Source organism: Medicago truncatula, chromosome 3 (genome assembly GCF_003473485.1).
Source record: "Medicago truncatula cultivar Jemalong A17 chromosome 3, MtrunA17r5.0-ANR, whole genome shotgun sequence".
Taxonomy (NCBI): Eukaryota; Viridiplantae; Streptophyta; class Magnoliopsida; order Fabales; family Fabaceae; genus Medicago; species Medicago truncatula.
In genome coordinates, this window is record NC_053044.1 from 26,631,893 (window position 1) to 26,649,972 (window position 18,080).

Below are 18,080 nucleotides of genomic sequence, written 5' to 3' on the forward strand. Positions count from 1 at the left end.
TACTTCCTTGTACTTGAAGCTTCTCATTCCAAGCAAGGAATTTCACTACGTCAACACATTTTGTTTGCAAACTCATGCTTACTTTGCTCAAAACCCATCTCAACATCCTTTGACCCCTCCATGAATTTACAAAAACATCATAGATCGATATCAACAGTCTAATGCATAAACGGATATCGCAATGAAGTATTGTGCGAGAAAGAATGAGACAGACAACGTTTCTGACTATTATAATTCTTTGGACACTCAATAAAATACAGCCGGTCATTATTTTCTAGAATCATGAGAGTTTTAAAACAATTCTTCAATTGAAGGATTTAAATCTTTCAATAAAATAAGCTAACGTGGAAGGTATGATTGAAAAGTGGAAATTATATAGTGCTACAATCAAAGTAACTAACTCGCTACTAACTAGAAATTACACAAACTTGGGTCTAATTACTTTGCGCCTGCGTCTAACATATACATGTTTAATAGGAGGTCTACGAATAGAAGGTTGTTCCTCTTCTTTGTGAGAATAAGAAGGTTGTTCCTGGTCATATTCATTTTCATTGTTTGAGCTTCTTCCTTCACCTCCAATTGCTATAGACACATCAGAGTCTTGAGCAATGGATTTTAATTTACCAATTTCCTTACTAATGCAACTACTCATATATACCTTCCTTACAGGGAAGACCCCACACCCCTTTATCCCCTCTGTTGACCACCACAGTTCTTCATTGGGACCTTGAAGTATGAATTGAAATGATAAGTTACAATCATAACTTCCACTTTCTTGTATGTTGTAACCATGCCAACACATCAATACATGATCTGAAATTAATGTCCCGAGATAATTGAGACTAATGCGACGTCTGTCGACTTCTTTTCCACATTCAAAGATGATACAATAAAGGACATGGCGGTTAATAGTGAAGCCCTCAGAAAAAAGGATGCAAAATATGAAACCACGCAAGACAGATTTAGTAATAGGAAGAATAGTTATTGAAGCCTCGATTGTCTGCAAATCAATGTCTAATGGAACTTGTGCTCCTGGCAGGAAAAAGAAAAAATCGATATCACCTTCATTTTCCAAGAAATTTGGTGTCATGTTGTCAAAGAATGACCGCTGTGTAGTGTATGTGTCCAGATAAGTGCAATTAACGGCTTTAAAATCTAACAAGGATGGCGGAAGCTCTGTCAGAGACACAAGTTTCCTGCAATCATCCAATTCAAGCCATTCAAGCAATGAATGCTTTCCCATGTTCTCTGGGAGACACTCTAAGTTGACACACTCATTCAATTTTAGCCGTTTTAAAGACTGTATACCATCAAGTATGGACCACAGACTTGATGCATTGATTTCTGTGCACCCTGAAAGGTCTAGCTCTGTAACAGACCCCAGTCCATGATCATCTGTTAACTTATTCCCAACAATAGTAAGCTTGTTACATCCAGCTAGGTCAAGAACAGTAAGTTTGGTATTATGCCAAATCGATGAAGTCAATTCATGTATAGAAGTGTCACATAAGGATAATTTTGTCATTTCCTCCGATGTCATTGAAAATTCTGTGAGAGATGAACAACCATTGAGTAAGAGTTGACAAAGAGATTTTGAATGAATGTTTGTTTTAAGGCTTTCAATACTTATGCAACCTCTTAAGTCTAGATATTGAAGTTGAGGGAGAGAAAAGATGGATGGATGGAGTTGACGCAAGCTTTCACATTCCGAGAGAAGTACAATAGCAAGATTTGTAGCCCTAGATAAGTCTGGGATCTCAATCAGATCTTTGGAGGATTCAAGCCAAAGTGTTCTTAGATTCACAAGATTCTGTAACAAGAAATAAACATCCATGAGTGTTGATTAAAAGAGAAACAAAACCTAGTTAAACATCCTAGCTCTGCTGCAATTTTGTGAAAAACATTTGTACCTGAACTCCATCCCAGAGCTTTTTAAGCTTGCTTTGAGCCATGCAAAGCTCTACAAGCATTTCAGCACAAAAAGTTGATGGCAAAGACTCAAGACAATATCTTTTCCATCGAAGATACCTCAATTTATCAGAAATCCACTCAAGACCGTCAGGAAAGTACACATTGCCTGTGCTCCCATCAGATTCATTATAGATATTAAGATATCTTAAGTTTGTCATCCTTCTAAAGGAATCAGACTTCAAGTAAATATCCCCAACATCCGTACTATCGAATATTATACCTTCCACAACTTCAGTTCCCTGACAAATAAAAATTAGATTAATAATTAGGAAAGGCTGTCATGTGTACTTTCCTCGTTATATTTTATAATCACATACATGTTTTTTCGTATAGAAATGATTGCATTCTCTAGTTACCTTGTTTTCTTTTAATATATCAGATATTTCTTCAGCTCTCCATAACCGACTTCGTTTTCCAGGTTCTTTAGACTCTTGATTAACAATCTCCCATCCCATTTCTTGTAACAAATCATGCATATCTAAACCATCAATTTGCAATTTGGCCAACGAGAGCCAATTTGATTTTATTTGTATGAGAGCTTTATCTAGAAGGACTTCTATCCCACTTTCTGCAAAGAACTCACAAGCTTCCAACAAATGTATCACAGCCATTTTATTATCTCCTCTCAACAAGCATGCAATATCTAGAAATATGTCCTTTTGAAAAATATCTAAGTTATCATAACTCAATTTTAACATATTGTTAATTTCCCCATTTGGAATCTTTTCGAGCTTTTTCAATTCATCTTCCCATACTATTTTGCCTCTTGAACGGAGATTTTTACCTAAAACTTTTAAAGCCAAAGGGTTGCCTCTGCAATAGGCAATTACACTTTCTGATAGATCTTCATATCCAATTTTAGGCTGTTTTTCTCCGAAGGCAAACAAACTGAATAGTTGAAGAGAATCATGTTTGTTCAATTCATTAAACTCATATATTTCACAATTACTGAACTGACTTAGTATGTGCTTATCTCTAGTTGTAATGATGACCCTACTACCCGGTCCCACCCCATCAATTATTTGGATAAGATCTTCTATTTTCTCTAAGGTTTCCATGCCATCCAACACAATGAGAACTTTTTTATGTGCAATCCTTCTCACGGAGAAAGAGGATTCAATGTAGGATGCATCGGGATGAATTTTTTCTTCCTCTAACAATGAAGACAAAAGTTTATTGTGTAGACCATTGACTCCATACTTGTTTGATTCATCCATTACATCGTGGAAGCAAAGAACTTCAAATTGGGAATAAAGTTTACCACATAAAGTCCTAGCAATGGTGGTCTTTCCTATGCCACCCATGCCCCATATTCCAATGATTTTAACATCATTTGACCCAATTTCCATCATTGATTCAATTTGTTCGTAATTTTTCTCAATTCCAACAAGCCCTTTAATGTCATATGGGTATCTAGGATTCAGTTTCCGCAAAACATCTTCAACAATGGCTTTAATGAAGTCTGAGTCACTCCTAACATATGAAAGAGGGGAAGAAGGTTTAACATGTCTACTAAATACAATAAATAAACATCTATATGATTAGAAATATATACAAAATTTATAGTCAACATGATGGTAGTGGCGTAGTAGAGCAAAAAAGAAGCAAAAATGAGATTCGAGGAAATGAAATACCAAACACACAGTGCAATTAAAGTCTATTTTTTCTAGGAAGTGAAATCCTAAAGAAAATTCTAAAAAAAATAAAAGTTACTGCTATTAAGATTTTAGTGGTACAAATATAAACAGCCAAATGGAAGTAAAAAAAATTGTGAGATAGTGTATGATGACTTTGATAGTTTTCAGAAGGTCATCAACTATGGCCAGGCACATCAATGTCATTGTTCACTTCTCGAAATAATTTGGCCTGGTTTACTTTCTAAAATTATATTTCGTCTTCGATTTCTAAAATTTATGTTCATTTCCAACTACAAATATGGAGATGAAAGACTTATGAAGTAAATAATTGTGCTATATTAGAAACAAAACATTCAAATGATAGGAAATAGTTTATTGATTTTACTTGCCTATAATTTTGAGAGTCCCAACCAACCAAATTAGCTGCCTCAGTGAGAGAATCTTTCCATTTCTTCAACTTGTCATTATTGTGCTTTAAATCTCGCTTATGTTTTGCAAAGGCTTGCTTGTAACTCCCGGTCTGCTTCCTCACATTTGATGGATCTATGTTGTAAAAAACAGGTATCACAATCTGTTCCATATATTTCTTGCATTCAAGAATCTTTTTGAGCTCATTCAAGCACCATTTTGAGGAAGCATAGTTTTCTGAGAAGATGACAATAGATGCATGTGACTCCTCAATGGCTTTGATGAGTGCTGCCGAGATCTCATCTCCTTTTTGAAGCTCATTGTTGTCTATAAAGATTTTAATTTTCTTTCGGCTCAGAGCGTCATAAAGATGGCTAGTGAAGTTTCTGCGAGTATCCTCACCTCGAAAGCTAAGAAAAACTTCATATTTTTTCTTAGGGACCACATCAGAAGAAGATATAGAGGAAAAAGCACTGCTCATTTTCTCCTCGTGACGATTATGAATTCCGAGTGCCTGTACTAAGCCACTAATCACAATGCTACAATAAAAAAAAGTAATGTTTAAATGTGTTCTTGATACTTTTGACCACACTCATTCTCGTTGTAATTAGAGAAACTAGTAGTTAAATTAAAATTAAGAAGAAAAAAGATCATAACAAAGTCAGAATCCAGCTTCATGCAAGAAGACTTTAAAGTCATAAATCCCAACAGTAGTATGGCTTAGCTTCTGCTGGAATCAATTTTGGATGAAAATTAATTAAGGATAAACACACACAAACACTTCATATAGATGTAATGGGTCAAAATTAAAATATAAAATAACAAGTGTGGTTATCCTTGAAGGAAGTTTCGTGGTTTTATTTTCAGTTTTTCTTTCTTCCTTTGAATAGTTTCTTTAAATAATCAAATGTGTACGTCGTGGTCTTCTTCAGAAGGTATGGCCATCACATTATTCTTTATAACAAACATACAAAAAAATATGACATTATGAATTTGTCATTATGTGTGGTCAGATCAGACGCATAATGTGTAAGACGCCGGCTGAATAAAATATGGCAACAAGAGAATATTTAGACAAACAATGATGCACATAATATAGTGTGAATCTAAATATTTCCTATATTATTAAACTAAATAGTTGTTACAGGAGGTTCCATTTCTTTCTATTTGTTTTTTTACCAATCAAATTCAGTAACCTTTAAACAAATATCATATAGTTGAACGGTGAATCTTGAACCTTCTTCATATGTTCAATGGTTGGTCCAATTTAGAAAATATTAATGAAGACCTGCTTTGATAAATTATTTATTTAAAAACTTATTTATATCCTTTTTTCCTAACAAGGAATTGAGATGGCCCCCTTGGGACCTCATCCCCCAACTCCACCCATGGCCAACCTTAAAGCTATGTTTGGATTGGTAGAGAGTGGTGGAATGGAATAGAATGAAGTTGTAACGCCCACTTTCGTTTAATTATTTATTTAATCGAGTTTAGGCGATTATATTATATTTTTATAATATATGTGTGAGTTTTGTTGATTTAAGATGATTTAAGTTGATTTGGATGATTTGATGTGTTTTGATGATTTGATAAGATTATGAGACTTATTTTATTGTTAAATAAAATAAGATTTGATAAGAAAATAAAAATATTTAGTTGAGGGCTGTTTTGAGATTTTAGAGAGTTTTGGGGGAGAAAGTGAGATAAGATAAGATATTAGGAAGAGGTATAAAAGAGATAGACCTAGTTTTAGAAAAACATTGTACGTACGACTGTTTTTGGAGAAAAGGGAGAAAAAGCCAAGAGAAGAGAGAATCACTAGGAGTGTTGCGACTAATAATTCACTAAGGGTGAGACTAATAATTCAGTAATGTTAATTGTTATAATTCCGATGATTAATTGACAAAGTTAGAATTAATTTAGAAAAGTTTTGAAATTAGGTCAAATCCCTAAAATTGATGATCAAACGGTAAAAGTTGTTTAGATTGATGTAGAAACCGTCCTATAACCTTAGAATACGTTTAGGATGAATTCTGGAATTGAAATTAGGCTTAGAGCCGAGAAATTGGATGATTTTAGGTGAAAACTGCACTACTGCCCGTAGCGACATTCATCGCTCGCCTCCCGAGCCATGATCCTCGCCACGGCGAGTGATGAACTTCATCACTCGTCACGCGAGCCAAAGCCCATCGCCTCGCGAGTTACTTGTTGTAGCTCGCCACAGCGAGCAACCTTACTCGCCATAGCGAGCTTGACAAGAGAGCAAGTTGTTTTCTGAGTTTTTGACTTTTGAGTTGAACCTTAGATGCCTTTGAGTACCTTTAGGTGCCTACTATTGATTAGAGAATGATTTAGAACGAGATTGAACCTGAAACAACCTTTGTTGGAATTCTGGCTTGTACTCGCCTCGCGAGCACTTCCAGAAATTAGTGCTTTGGAGGATTGTGAGACCTGAGTCGTTTGGAATGGTTAGGAAAGGAACTTTAGGTGCTAATAAGACCTATTAAAGATATTGACTGAGAACTCTGAAGCTTTTTATGAATTGTTAAGTGATTATGAAGTGAATTATGGATTGATTGTATTTACTTGAATTATTGTTGAATGATCAAGAAATTGTTGAGAATGGTTTGTTATTAAACCTGATGTGAATTGACTATGCTGCAATTGTTATTTAACTAAGTTGCATGAGTATGAATAAGTTGATGATGAACTCCAAATTATTGGATGTATAAATGATAAGTTGATTAAGGTGATTTGTTGATAGAGTCCATGCATTAACATTCATTGAGCTTTGTCCTCACCATGATAGGAGCTTTGTCCTCCACACGTTTAGGAGCTTTGTCCTCCGCACGATTAAAGTATATTAATACTTATGATGACGATTGGTACCACATGCATATAAGTGTATAAGTTGCATTGTCGCATTGTCTAGTTTTAAAGATGTTTATGTCATTGATGATGATTGAAGTTGTGATTATGTGATAATTGTTAATCAAAGATGCAATGTTGATTAAGACTGATTATGATGATAATTATGATTTCGAATTATATTGATTAATATTATTGTGTTATGAAATCTCACCCCTTCTGCTTGAAAATGTTGTTTTTCGTATGAGTAACTTGCAGGTAATCGTGCTTAGTGTGCAGTTTGCTGTCGTGAGTGGCCTTGCCTAACTGAGTCGTTTAGGTCGCTCTGATACGTAACGGGATGGGGTTTTGAATATGCATGCTTCATTCTCTTACGTGACAATTATGTTATTTTTATGACGTTGTTTAACTGTTGAAATATTTGATGGGGCCTACGTGCCAAAGTGATTTATGGATTTCGAAACAATTTTCCGCTGCAACGTTTAAGTTATTTGGTTAAATTGTTATTTAACTGATTTGGATTATGTTAAATGTGATATCCCGTTTGTTTATGTGGTTTACTCTGATAAATGTTTAAAAAAAATTTATATTGGGAAAACGGGGTGTTACAATTGGTATCCGAGCAGGTCGGTCCGTCTGGTCAATTAGAAGAGTCTTGTCGAGTCTTAGTAATATTTGTATTATTATCTTATGTTTTTGTTGCTGCTATTTGTTGTAGAATATCAGAAATGGCTAGATGGAACGATGCTGCGTTAGCTGCTGCTCTACAAGCTGTTGCCCATGCTGTGGGACAACAACCTAACGCAAATGCTGGTGTGAATGCTGAGACCAGGATGTTGGAGACCTTCATGAGGAATCATCCTCCAACTTTCAAAGGAAGATATGACCCCAATGGAGCCCAGACGTGGCTAAAAGAGATTGAAAGGATTTTCCGTGTGATGCAGTGCACCGAGGTCCAGAAAGTACGATTTGGTACTCATCAGCTAGCTGAGGAAGCTGATGATTGGTGGGTTAGTCTGCTACCTAACCTTGAGCAAGATGGAGCTGCTGTGACTTGGGCTGTGTTCAGGAGAGAGTTCCTGAGAAGATACTTTCCGGAAGATGTTCGCGGGAAGAAGGAGATCGAGTTCCTTGAGCTGAAACAAGGGAACATGTCTGTGACAGAGTATGCTGCCAAATTTGTGGAGTTGGCAAAGTTCTATCCGCACTATGCTGCTGAGACTGCTGAGTTCTCGAAATGCATCAAGTTCGAGAATGGTTTGAGGCCCGACATCAAGAGGGCAATCGGATACCAACAGCTCCGAGTTTTCCCTGATTTAGTGAATACCTGCAGAATCTACGAGGAGGATACTAAGGCTCATGACAAGGTTGTGAATGAGCGGAAGACCAAGGGCCAATAGAGTCGCCCTAAGCCTTATAGTGCCCCTGCTGATAAGGGCAAACAGAGAATGGTCGATGATAGGCGTCCTAAGAAGAAGGATGCTCCTGCGGAGATTGTCTGTTTCAACTATGGCGAGAAAGGCCACAAGAGTAATGTTTGTCCTAAAGAGATCAAGAAATGTGTCCGGTGTGACAAGAAGGGTCATATTGTAGCTGATTGCAAGCGAAATGATATTGTGTGCTTCAATTGCAACGAAGAGGGTCATATTGGTTCCCAATGCAAGCAGCCTAAGAGGGTGCCTACTACGGGTCGAGTTTTTGCTCTGGCTGGTACTCAGACAAAGAATGAGGATCGTTTGATCAGAGGTACTTGCTATATTAATAATACTCATTTAGTTGCTATTATTGATACTGGTGCTACGCATTGCTTTATTGATTTCGATTGTGTTTCTGCTTTGGGTCTTGATTTGTCTGATATGAATGGAGAGATGGTTGTCGAGACTCTAGCTAAGGGTTCGGTGACTACTTCTCTCGTATGTTTGCGATGTCTTTTGTCTATGTTTGGTCGTGATTTTGAAATGGATTTAGTTTGTCTACCTTTGAGCGGTATGGATGTGATTCTGGGTATGAATTGGTTAGAGTACAACCATGTTCATATCAATTGTTTTAGCAAGTCAGTGTATTTCTCTTCCGCTGAAGAGGAAAGTGGTGTAGAGTTCTTATCTACTAAGCAGCTGAAGCAAATGGAACGCAATGGTATTTTGATGTTTTCGTTGATGGCTTCTTTATCTATGAGAATCAAGCAGTGATTGATAAGCTACAAGTAGCATGCGACTTTCCGGAAGTTTTTCCAGATGAAATTCCTGATGTGCCTCCAGAGAGGGAAGTCGAGTTTTCTATTGATCTTGTTCCTGGAACGAAGCCGGTGTCGATGGCACCTTATCGTATGTCTGCTTCCGAGTTAGCTGAGTTGAAGAAACAGTTAGAAGATTTGCTTGAAAAGAAATTTGCTAGACCAAGTGTTTCACCTTGGGGAGCGCCAGTTTTGCTAGTAAAGAAGAAAGATGGTAGCATGAGATTGTGTATTGACTATCGTCAGTTGAACAAGGTAACTATCAAGAATAGGTATCCACTTCCGAGAATTGATGATTTGATGGATCAGTTAGTGGGTGCAAAAGTTTTCAGCAAGATTGATTTAAGATCAGGGTATCACCAGATTAAAGTGAAAGATGAAGATATGCAGAAGACAGCTAGCTTTCAGAACGCGTTATGGTCACTATGAATATAAATTTATGCCTTTCGATGTGACCAATGCACCTGGAGTGTTTATGGAGTATATGAATCGCATCTTCCATGCATTTTTGGATCAGTTCGTAGTTGTGTTTATCGACGACATTTTGATTTAGTCCAAGACTGAAGAAGAACATGCTGAGCATCTGAAGATTGTCTTGCAAGTGTTGAAAGAGAAGAAAATTTATGCTAAATTGTCTAAGTGTGAATTCTGGTTGAAAGAAGTAAGTTTTCTTGGCCATGTTATTTCTGGTGATGGTATTGCAGTGGATCCGTCTAAAGTTGAAGCGGTATCGCAATGGGAGACTCCTAAGTCAGTTACAGAGATTAGAAGTTTCTTGGGTTTAGCTGGTTACTACAGAAGGTTTATTGAAGGATTTTCCAAGTTAGCACTTCCGTTAACACAGTTGACTTGTAAAGGTAAAGTTTTTGTGTGGGATGTTCATTGTGAGAACAATTTCAGTGAATTGAAGAAACGTTTGACGACTGCTCCAGTTTTGATTTTGCCAAAGTCTGATGAGCTTTTTGTGGTGTATTGTGATGCGTCTAAGTTGGGCTTAGGCGGTGTACTTATGCAAGATGGTAAAGTGGTAGCTTATGCTTCAAGACAGTTGAGAATTCATGAGAAGAATTACCCGACGCATGATTTAGAGTTGGCGGTTGTGGTCTTTGTATTGAAGATATGGAGACATTACTTGTATGGTTCGAGGTTTGAGGTGTTTAGCGATCACAAGAGTTTGAAGTATTTGTTCGATCAGAAGGAATTGAATATGAGGCAGCGTAGATGGCTTGAATTGTTGAAAGATTATGACTTTGGTTTGAATTATTATCCAGGTAAAGCTAATGTTGTTGCAGATGCTTTGAGCAGGAAGACATTGCATATGTCCGCTTTGATGGTTAGAGAGTTCGAGTTACTTGAACAGTTCAAAGATTTGAGTTTAGTTTGTGAATGGTCCCCTCAGAAAGTGAAACTGTGAATGCTGAAGATTGATAGTGAATTTCTGAAGAGTATTAAAGAGGCACAGAAAGTTGATGTCAAGTTTGTAGATTTGTTGGTTGCTAGTAATCAGATCGAAGACGGTGACTTTAAAGTCGACGATCACGGCGTGTTGAGATTCCGAGGTCGGATTTGCATTCCTGACGATGCAGAGATGAAGAAAATGATTCTTGAAGAGAGTCATAGAAGTAGCTTGAGTATTCATCCGGGAGCTACGAAGATGTATCACGATTTAAAGAAGATTTTCTGGTGGTCTGGTTTGAAACGAGATGTGGCACAGTTTGTGTATTCCTGTTTAGTTTGTCAGAAGTCGAAGATTAAGTATCAGAAACCTGCTGGTATGATGGTATCTTTAGATGTGCCAGAATGGAAATGGGATAGTATATCCATGGATTTTGTGACGAGTTTGCCGAATACTCCTAGAGGGAACAACACAATTTGGGTAATCGTTGATAGATTGACGAAGTCGGCTCATTTTCTACCGATTAATATTAGTTTTCCTGTTGCCTAGTTGGCAGAGATTTATATCAAGGAGATTGTGAGGTTACATGGTGTTCCTTCGAGCATTGTATCAGATAGAGATCCAAGATTTACTTCTAGATTTTGGAAGAGTTTGCAAGAGGCTTTGGGTTCGAAGTTGAGATTGAGTTCGGCTTATCATCCGCAGACAGATGGTCAGTCGGAGAGGACAATTCAGTCGCTAGAGGATTTGTTGAGAGTTTTTGTGCTTGAGCAAGGAGGTACTTGGGATAGTCATCTTCCATTGATCGAGTTCACATACAATAATAGTTATCATTCTAGTATTGGAATGAGACCTTTTGAGGCTTTGTATGGTCGGAGATGCAGAACTCCGTTGTGCTGGTTTGAGTCAGGTGAAAGAGTGGTCTTAGGACCCGAGATTGTTCAGCAAACTACTAAGAAAGTTAAGATGAGTCAAGAGAAAATGAAAGCGTCGCAGAGTCGACAAAAGAGTTATCATGCTAAGCGCAGGAGGGATCTTGAGTTTCAGGAAGGAGACCACGTGTTTTTGAGAGTCACCCCTGTGACTGGTGTTGGACGTGCTTTGAAGTCAAAGAAGTTGACTCCGAGATTTATTGGTCCGTATCAGATATCGCAAAGAGTTGGAACGGTGGCGTATCGAGTGGGATTACCACCGCATCTTCCGAATTTGCACGATGTTTTCCATGTGTCGCAACTTCGGAAGTATGTTCCGGATCCATCTCATGTGACCCAAAGTGATGATGTGCAAGTCAGAGACAACCTTACAGTAGAGACTTTACCGGTGAGGATTGATGATCGTAAACTGAAGACGTTGAGAGGCAAGGAAATACCCCTTGTTAGAGTCGTTTGGGCTGGAGCGACTAGTGAAAGCTTGACGTGGGAGCTTGAGAGTAAGATGCTGGAGTCTTATCCAGAGTTGTTTGCTTGAGGTAAATTTTCGAGGACGAAAATCTTTTAAGTGGGGGAGAGTTGTAACGCCCACTTTCATTTAATTATTTATTTAATCGAGTTTAGGCGATTATATTATATTTTTATAATATATGTGTGAGTTTTGTTGATTTAAGATGATTTAAGTTGATTTGGATGATTTGATGTGTTTTGATGATTTGATAAGATTATGAGACTTATTTTATTGTTAAATAAAATAATATTTGATAAGAAAATAAAAATATTTAGTTGAGGGCTGTTTTGAGATTTTAGACAGTTTTGGGGGAGAAAGTGAGATAAGATAAGATATTAGGAAGATGTATAAAAGAGATAGACCTAGTTTTAGAAAAACATTATACGTACGACTGTTTTTGGAGAAAAGGGAGAAAAAGCCAAGAGAAGAGAGAATCACTAGGAGTGCTGCGATTTTCTTCATACAAGGTAAGGGTGAGACTAATATTTCAGTAATGTTAATTGTTATAATTCGGATGATTAATTGACAAAGTTAGGATTGATTTAGAAAAGTTTTGAAATTAGGTCAAATCCCTAAAATTGATGATCAAACGATAAAAGTTGTTTAGATTGATGTAGAAACCGTCCTATAACCTTAGAATATGTTTAGGATGAATTCTGGAATTGAAATTAGGCTTAGAGCCGAGAGATTGGATGATTTTAGGTGAAAACTGCACTACTGCCCGTAGCGACATTCATCGCTCGCCTCCCGAGCCATGATCCTCGCCAAGGCGAGGGATGAACTTCATCGCTCGCCACGCGAGCCAAAGCCCCTCGCCTCGCGAGTTACTTGTTGTAGCTCGCCACAATGAGCAACCTTACACCCCATAGCGAGCTTGACCAGAGAGCAAGTTGTTTTCTGAGTTTTTGACTTTTGAGTTGAACCTTAGATGCTTTTGAGTACCTTTAGGTGCCTACTATTGATTAGAGAATGATTTAGAACGAGATTGAACTTGAAACAACCTTAGTTGGAATTCTGGCTTGTACTCGCCATGGCGAGCTGATGCTCTCGCCTCGCGAGCACTTCCAAAACTTAGTGCTTTGGAGGATTGTGAGACCTGAGTCGTTTGGAATGGTTAGCAAAGGAACTTTAGGTGCTAATAAGACCTATTAAAGATATTGACTGAGAACTCTGAAGCTTTTTATGAATTGTTAAGTGATTATGAAGTGAATTATGGATTGATTGTATTTACTTGAATTATTGTTGAATGATCAAGAAATTGTTGAGAATGATTTGTTATTAAACCTGATGTGAATTGACTATGATGCAATTGTTATTTAACTAAGTTGCATGAGTATGAATAAGTTGATGATGAACTCCAAATTATTGGATGTATAAGTGATAAGTTGATTAAGGTGATTTGTTGATAGAGTCCATGCATTAGCATTCATTGAGCTTTGTCCTCACCATGATAGGAGCTTTGTCCTCCACACGTTTAGGAGCTTTGTCCTCCGCACGATTAAAGTATATTAATACTTATGATGACGATTGGTACCACATGCATATAAGTGTATAAGTTGCATTGTCGCATTGTCGAGTTTTAAAGATGTTTATGTCATTGATGATGATTGAAGTTGTGATTATGTGATAATTGTTTATCAAAGATGCAATGTTGATTAAGACTGATTATGATGTTAATTATGATTTCGAATTATATTGATTAAATTATTGTGTTATGAAATCTCACCCCTTCTGCTTGAAAATGTTGTTTTTCGTATGAGTAACTTGCAGGTGATCGTGCTTAGTGTGCAATTTGCTGTCGTGAGTGGCCTTGCCTCACTGAGTCGTCTAGGTCGCTCTGTTTTGTAACGGGATGGGGTTTTGAATATGCATGCTTCATTCTCTTACGTGACAATTATGTTATTTTTATGACGTTGTTTAACTGTTGAAATATTTGATGGGGCCTACGTGCCAAAGTGATTTATGGATTTCGAAACAATTTTCCGCTGCAACGTTTAAGTTATTTGGTTAAATTGTTATTTAACTGATTTGGATTATGTTAAATGTGATATCCCGTTTGTTTATGTGGTTTACGAGAAATTTTTATATTGGGAAAACGGGGTGTTACAGAAGTGGGATAGATTCACATTCTATTGTTTGGTTTTGTAAAAAAAAGGAATAGAATGGAGTGGAGTGTAATGGAACTCATTACATCCAATACCACCTATTTAACCAATTTTCCAATTCCTCCCATTGTGGGGTGTATGCAATGAAATGAAACACATTAATAACACAATTACAATTTTGTCCCTACTTTTGATTCCCCTATTTCATGTAGGAGCCCCTCATTTCCATGATTTTTTCTCTTCACCCTTTCTTATTTCATCTTGCTCTCACTATACGCATCTACCTAATGGAATGGAAAATTAGTTTCATTCCATCATAAAATATCCAAACAATGGAATAAAATATTTGTTCTATTTCATTCCCCATTTCGCTTCTTTAATTTTAAGTTATTCCAACAGCGCCTAAGGTTTTGAGATGAAGTTTGGACGGGATGGGATGTGAGGGATTTGAGGGTGGGAAATATGAGGAAAAAAGAGATTTTTTTTCTTCACATTTTTTAAAAGAATAGTTTTTAGTGAATGAGAAATTAATGTTTATAATTAATATACTTTTAATTTTAAGAATATTATAACAACAAAAGTTAAATTTGAAGAATTCATATAAACCTTTCAAAATCACCCAAAACCTTTCTTCCATACAACATTTTTAGTAAAAAACCCATGAGACACGGACGCTGTAAACTTATTTGTCTCTAGTGATGAGTGCAATGAGCTATGATTTTGTCTTCTCCGCTCAAAGTGATTTCAACCTTCAAGCCACCAAAAATCCTCCCGACATCAATAATCCCCCAACCCCCAAGCTCTTCTTTCGTGACAAACTCTTGGGATCTTCCCAAGAGCTCCAAACTCGTGAAAAAGAGGACATGATTGAGAAGAAACTTGTCCGAATTGAACTGGAAGATGGTAACCGCCTGTTACCCAAAGTCTATATCGAACCAACAGTTTTTCAAGAACTATGTACGCCTTGGAAGGATGCAATAGTTGTGAAGCTTCTAGGAAAGAATCTCGGATACAATACTATGCGAGACCGCCTGCAAAGGACTTAGAAGCCACAAGGAGGGTTCGAAATCATGGATAACGATAACGGTTTCTATATGGTGAAGTTTGATTTGGTTGCTGACAAAGAAAAAGTTATAACATGAGGTCCATGGCTCATTTTTTATCATTGCCTTGCTGTTTCACATTGGTCGCCAGAATTCGCCTCCCCGAATGCCAAAGTAGATCGCACAGTGGTATGGGTCAGATTCCCAGGTCTGAACCTTGTATACTATGATGAAAGCTTCCTTTTAGCAATGGCTTCTGCGATCGGAAGACCAATCAAAGTCGACACAAACACACTGAAAGTTGAAAGAGGAAAATTTGCAAGAGTGTGTGTCGAAATTGATCTCACGGTCCCAGTCGTAGGGAAAATTTGGGTTAATGGTCATTGGTATAAGGTACAATATGAAGGTCTTCATTTGATTTGCACAAACTGCGGATGTTACGGACACCTCGGACGAAACTGCACCGCCAAAACAGCCACCGTCATCCAGCCATCACCGCCCCTACATGCTACCGCCGCCAGCAACTCTGCAGTTTCCGAAAGGCTTGACAAGCACATTCAATCGCATTCAATGCAGGATTCCCAAAACGGTAACAGCTCATTTATTTCTCCTATTAATTTGGAATCTAATAATGGGAAAATAATTAGCATTAATGAGGAGAATAAGGAACTCCATGGGGATTGGTTACTAGTAACCAGGAAGAAGAAAATCCCAATCAGCTCACCTTTAACCTCAGCAAAAAACGGAACAAACAAAAATAACCGTTTCAGTGTACTATCAAATTCCACACAGAAAATTAAACTTGGCCCACAAAACCCTAAGCTTACCACATGCCCTAAACATACAGTTGTTGCACGCACTAGTACTAGTAAACATGAATCAAAGAGACGGCGCTCAGAAGAAAGTAACCTTGACCAAACTGTCGACCACCCCATTGACGCTCCTACCATTGGCCAAGCTCGCACTACCAAGCCTGACAGACCCACGCACATGAACGACACACACATGGAAATTTCATTCATCAACAACTCCCCAAGCTCAACAAATAACCACGACAAACAAACACCTGAGGCCAAACAAATACTTGAACCGATCTCCACCATGCAAATTTCCACCAGCCATCATCCGGAGATAAATTTAGATCTTAACCATAACCAATCACCAACCAAAAACAATGTTTCAAACTATGATACCAGTCTTACTATGTCAAGGCCTAGTGATGATCAAGTGAAAATCAATGCAGAAAAACAAGACCTCTTGGAGGAGGACATGGTAACTTAGTCCCTTCCACTCTTGATCTATCAATCTTTCCTTTTATCATGGAAGCTCTTTTTGATACTACTTTCCTCTCTTGGACCATAAGAGGGGCACTCAGTAATAATTCAAGAAGACACTTGAAAGATTTGATCAGAAAGCATCAACCAACATTCATAACCATCCTTGAAACACATGTTTCTTTTGCTAAACTTTCAGTTTTTTGGTCTAATATGGGTTACACACCTGTACACATCATAGAAGCTAACGGTCATTCTGGAGGAATTTGCCTCTTTCAACATTCCCCAAGCAACACCACCACCACCGTCCTTGACTCTAACCAATACTCCATAACAATAAAAATTAGCCGTGGTAATGTGACCACTTTCTGCACATGTATCTATGCTAGCCCTAACCATGCCCAACGTCCCAACCTTTGGAACTACCTCATGTCCATCGGCCAAGCTATGGATGTCCCCTGGATGCTCATAGGAGACTTTAATGAAACTCTTCTCCCTAGCGAACAAAGAGGTGGAATTTTTCATCATAATAGAGCCGCTCTTTTCTCTAATTTTATGAATAATTGCAACCTGCTTGACCTCACAACAACGGGTGGTCATTTCACTTGGCATCGTAACAACAACGGCATTCGCACCCTCTCCAAAAAACTTGATAGATGCATAGCAAGTGTGGACTGGCGTGTTTCCTTCCCTGAAGCCTTTGTCGAGGTTCTCTGCAGACTCCACTCCGACCATAACCCTCTCCTCCTCCGCTTTGGTGGACTCCCTTTAGCTCGAGGGCCTAGGCCTTTCCGCTTTGAGGCAGCTTGGATAGATCACAAAGATTATGCGGAATTGGTTAAAAATTCTTGGATCCATCAGAACAACAACATTACCGATTGCTTAACTTCAATTCAAGAGAAATCCATCATTTTTAATCGTGAAGTCTTTGGCAACATTTTCAAAAGGAAGAAACATGTAGAAAATAGGCTCAAGGGTGTTCAAAGCTATCTAGAAAGAGTAGACTCATATCGACACACTCTCCTTGAAAAAGAATTGCAGCAAGAATACAATCACATCCTATTCCAAGAAGAAATGCTATGGTACCAAAAATCCAGAGAACAATGGGTTAAATTTGGCGACAAAAATAGCTCATTTTTTCATGCTCAAACTATCATAAGGAGGAAGAGAAATAGAATCCATCGACTTCAGCTCCCTAATGGCATATGGTCTTCCGATAGCACCATCCTCCAAGAAGAAGCTCAAAAATACTTCAAAAATTTCTTTTGTGGCCACCAATCACCAACCGCCACCACCTTCCAAGAAGCCACTCCAACAACCATTACCGACATTGAAAAGAATTCTCTCACCAAGCCTATCACCAAAGATGAAGTTTTTGTTGCCCTCAACTCCATGAAATCCTACAAAGCTCCTGGCCCGGATGGATTCCATTGTATCTTTTTCAAACAATATTGGCATATAGTTGGAGATGACATCTTCCATATGGTCCATATAGCCTTCCATACAGGTTACTTTGATCCGGAGATTTCAAACACTCTCATTGCACTCATTCCTAAAATCGATTCCCCCACCACTTACAAAGATTTTAGACCCATTAGTCTATGCAACATAATCTACAAGATTATCACTAAAGTTCTTGTGCATCGTCTCAGGCCTATCCTCAGTAATCTTATTGGCCCTTGCCAAAGCAGTTTTCTGCCTAGTA

The 18,080-nt window shown here is 37.9% G+C and overlaps 1 protein-coding gene across 2 annotated transcripts; it reads right to left on the reverse strand.

Annotated features, from left to right (window-relative positions):
* Nucleotides 1-204: 204 nt before the first annotated feature.
* Nucleotides 205-4,854, reverse strand: LOC25489129 (disease resistance protein RPV1). Of its 2 annotated transcripts, XM_039831234.1 has the most exons (5): nt 3,998-4,854; nt 2,328-3,444; nt 1,911-2,210; nt 1,636-1,810; nt 205-1,548 (listed from the first exon to the last, which is right to left on the reverse strand). In XM_039831234.1, the coding sequence occupies exons 1-5, from the start codon at nt 4,495-4,497 to the stop codon at nt 419-421; spliced, it is 3,222 nt and encodes a 1,073-aa protein (XP_039687168.1). In that variant the 5' UTR covers nt 4,498-4,854; the 3' UTR covers nt 205-418. The 2 variants fall into 2 exon arrangements, with proteins under 2 accessions (XP_039687168.1, XP_013460026.2); XM_013604572.3 differs by having other exon boundaries at nt 205-1,810; nt 3,998-4,853.
* Between the last annotated feature and the right edge of the window lie 13,226 nt (nt 4,855-18,080).

Coding starts and splice junctions, on each gene's coding strand:
- LOC25489129 (XM_013604572.3), bottom strand. CDS start 4,497: ATGAGCAGTGCTTTTTCCTCTATATCTTCTTCTGATGTGGTCCCTAAG. Junction 2,211..2,327: donor ATATATTAAAAGAAAACAAG/GTAACTAGAGAA, acceptor TTTATTTGTCAG/GGAACTGAAGTTGTGGAAGG. Junction 1,811..1,910: donor AGCTCTGGGATGGAGTTCAG/GTACAAATGTTT, acceptor TTCTTGTTACAG/AATCTTGTGAATCTAAGAAC.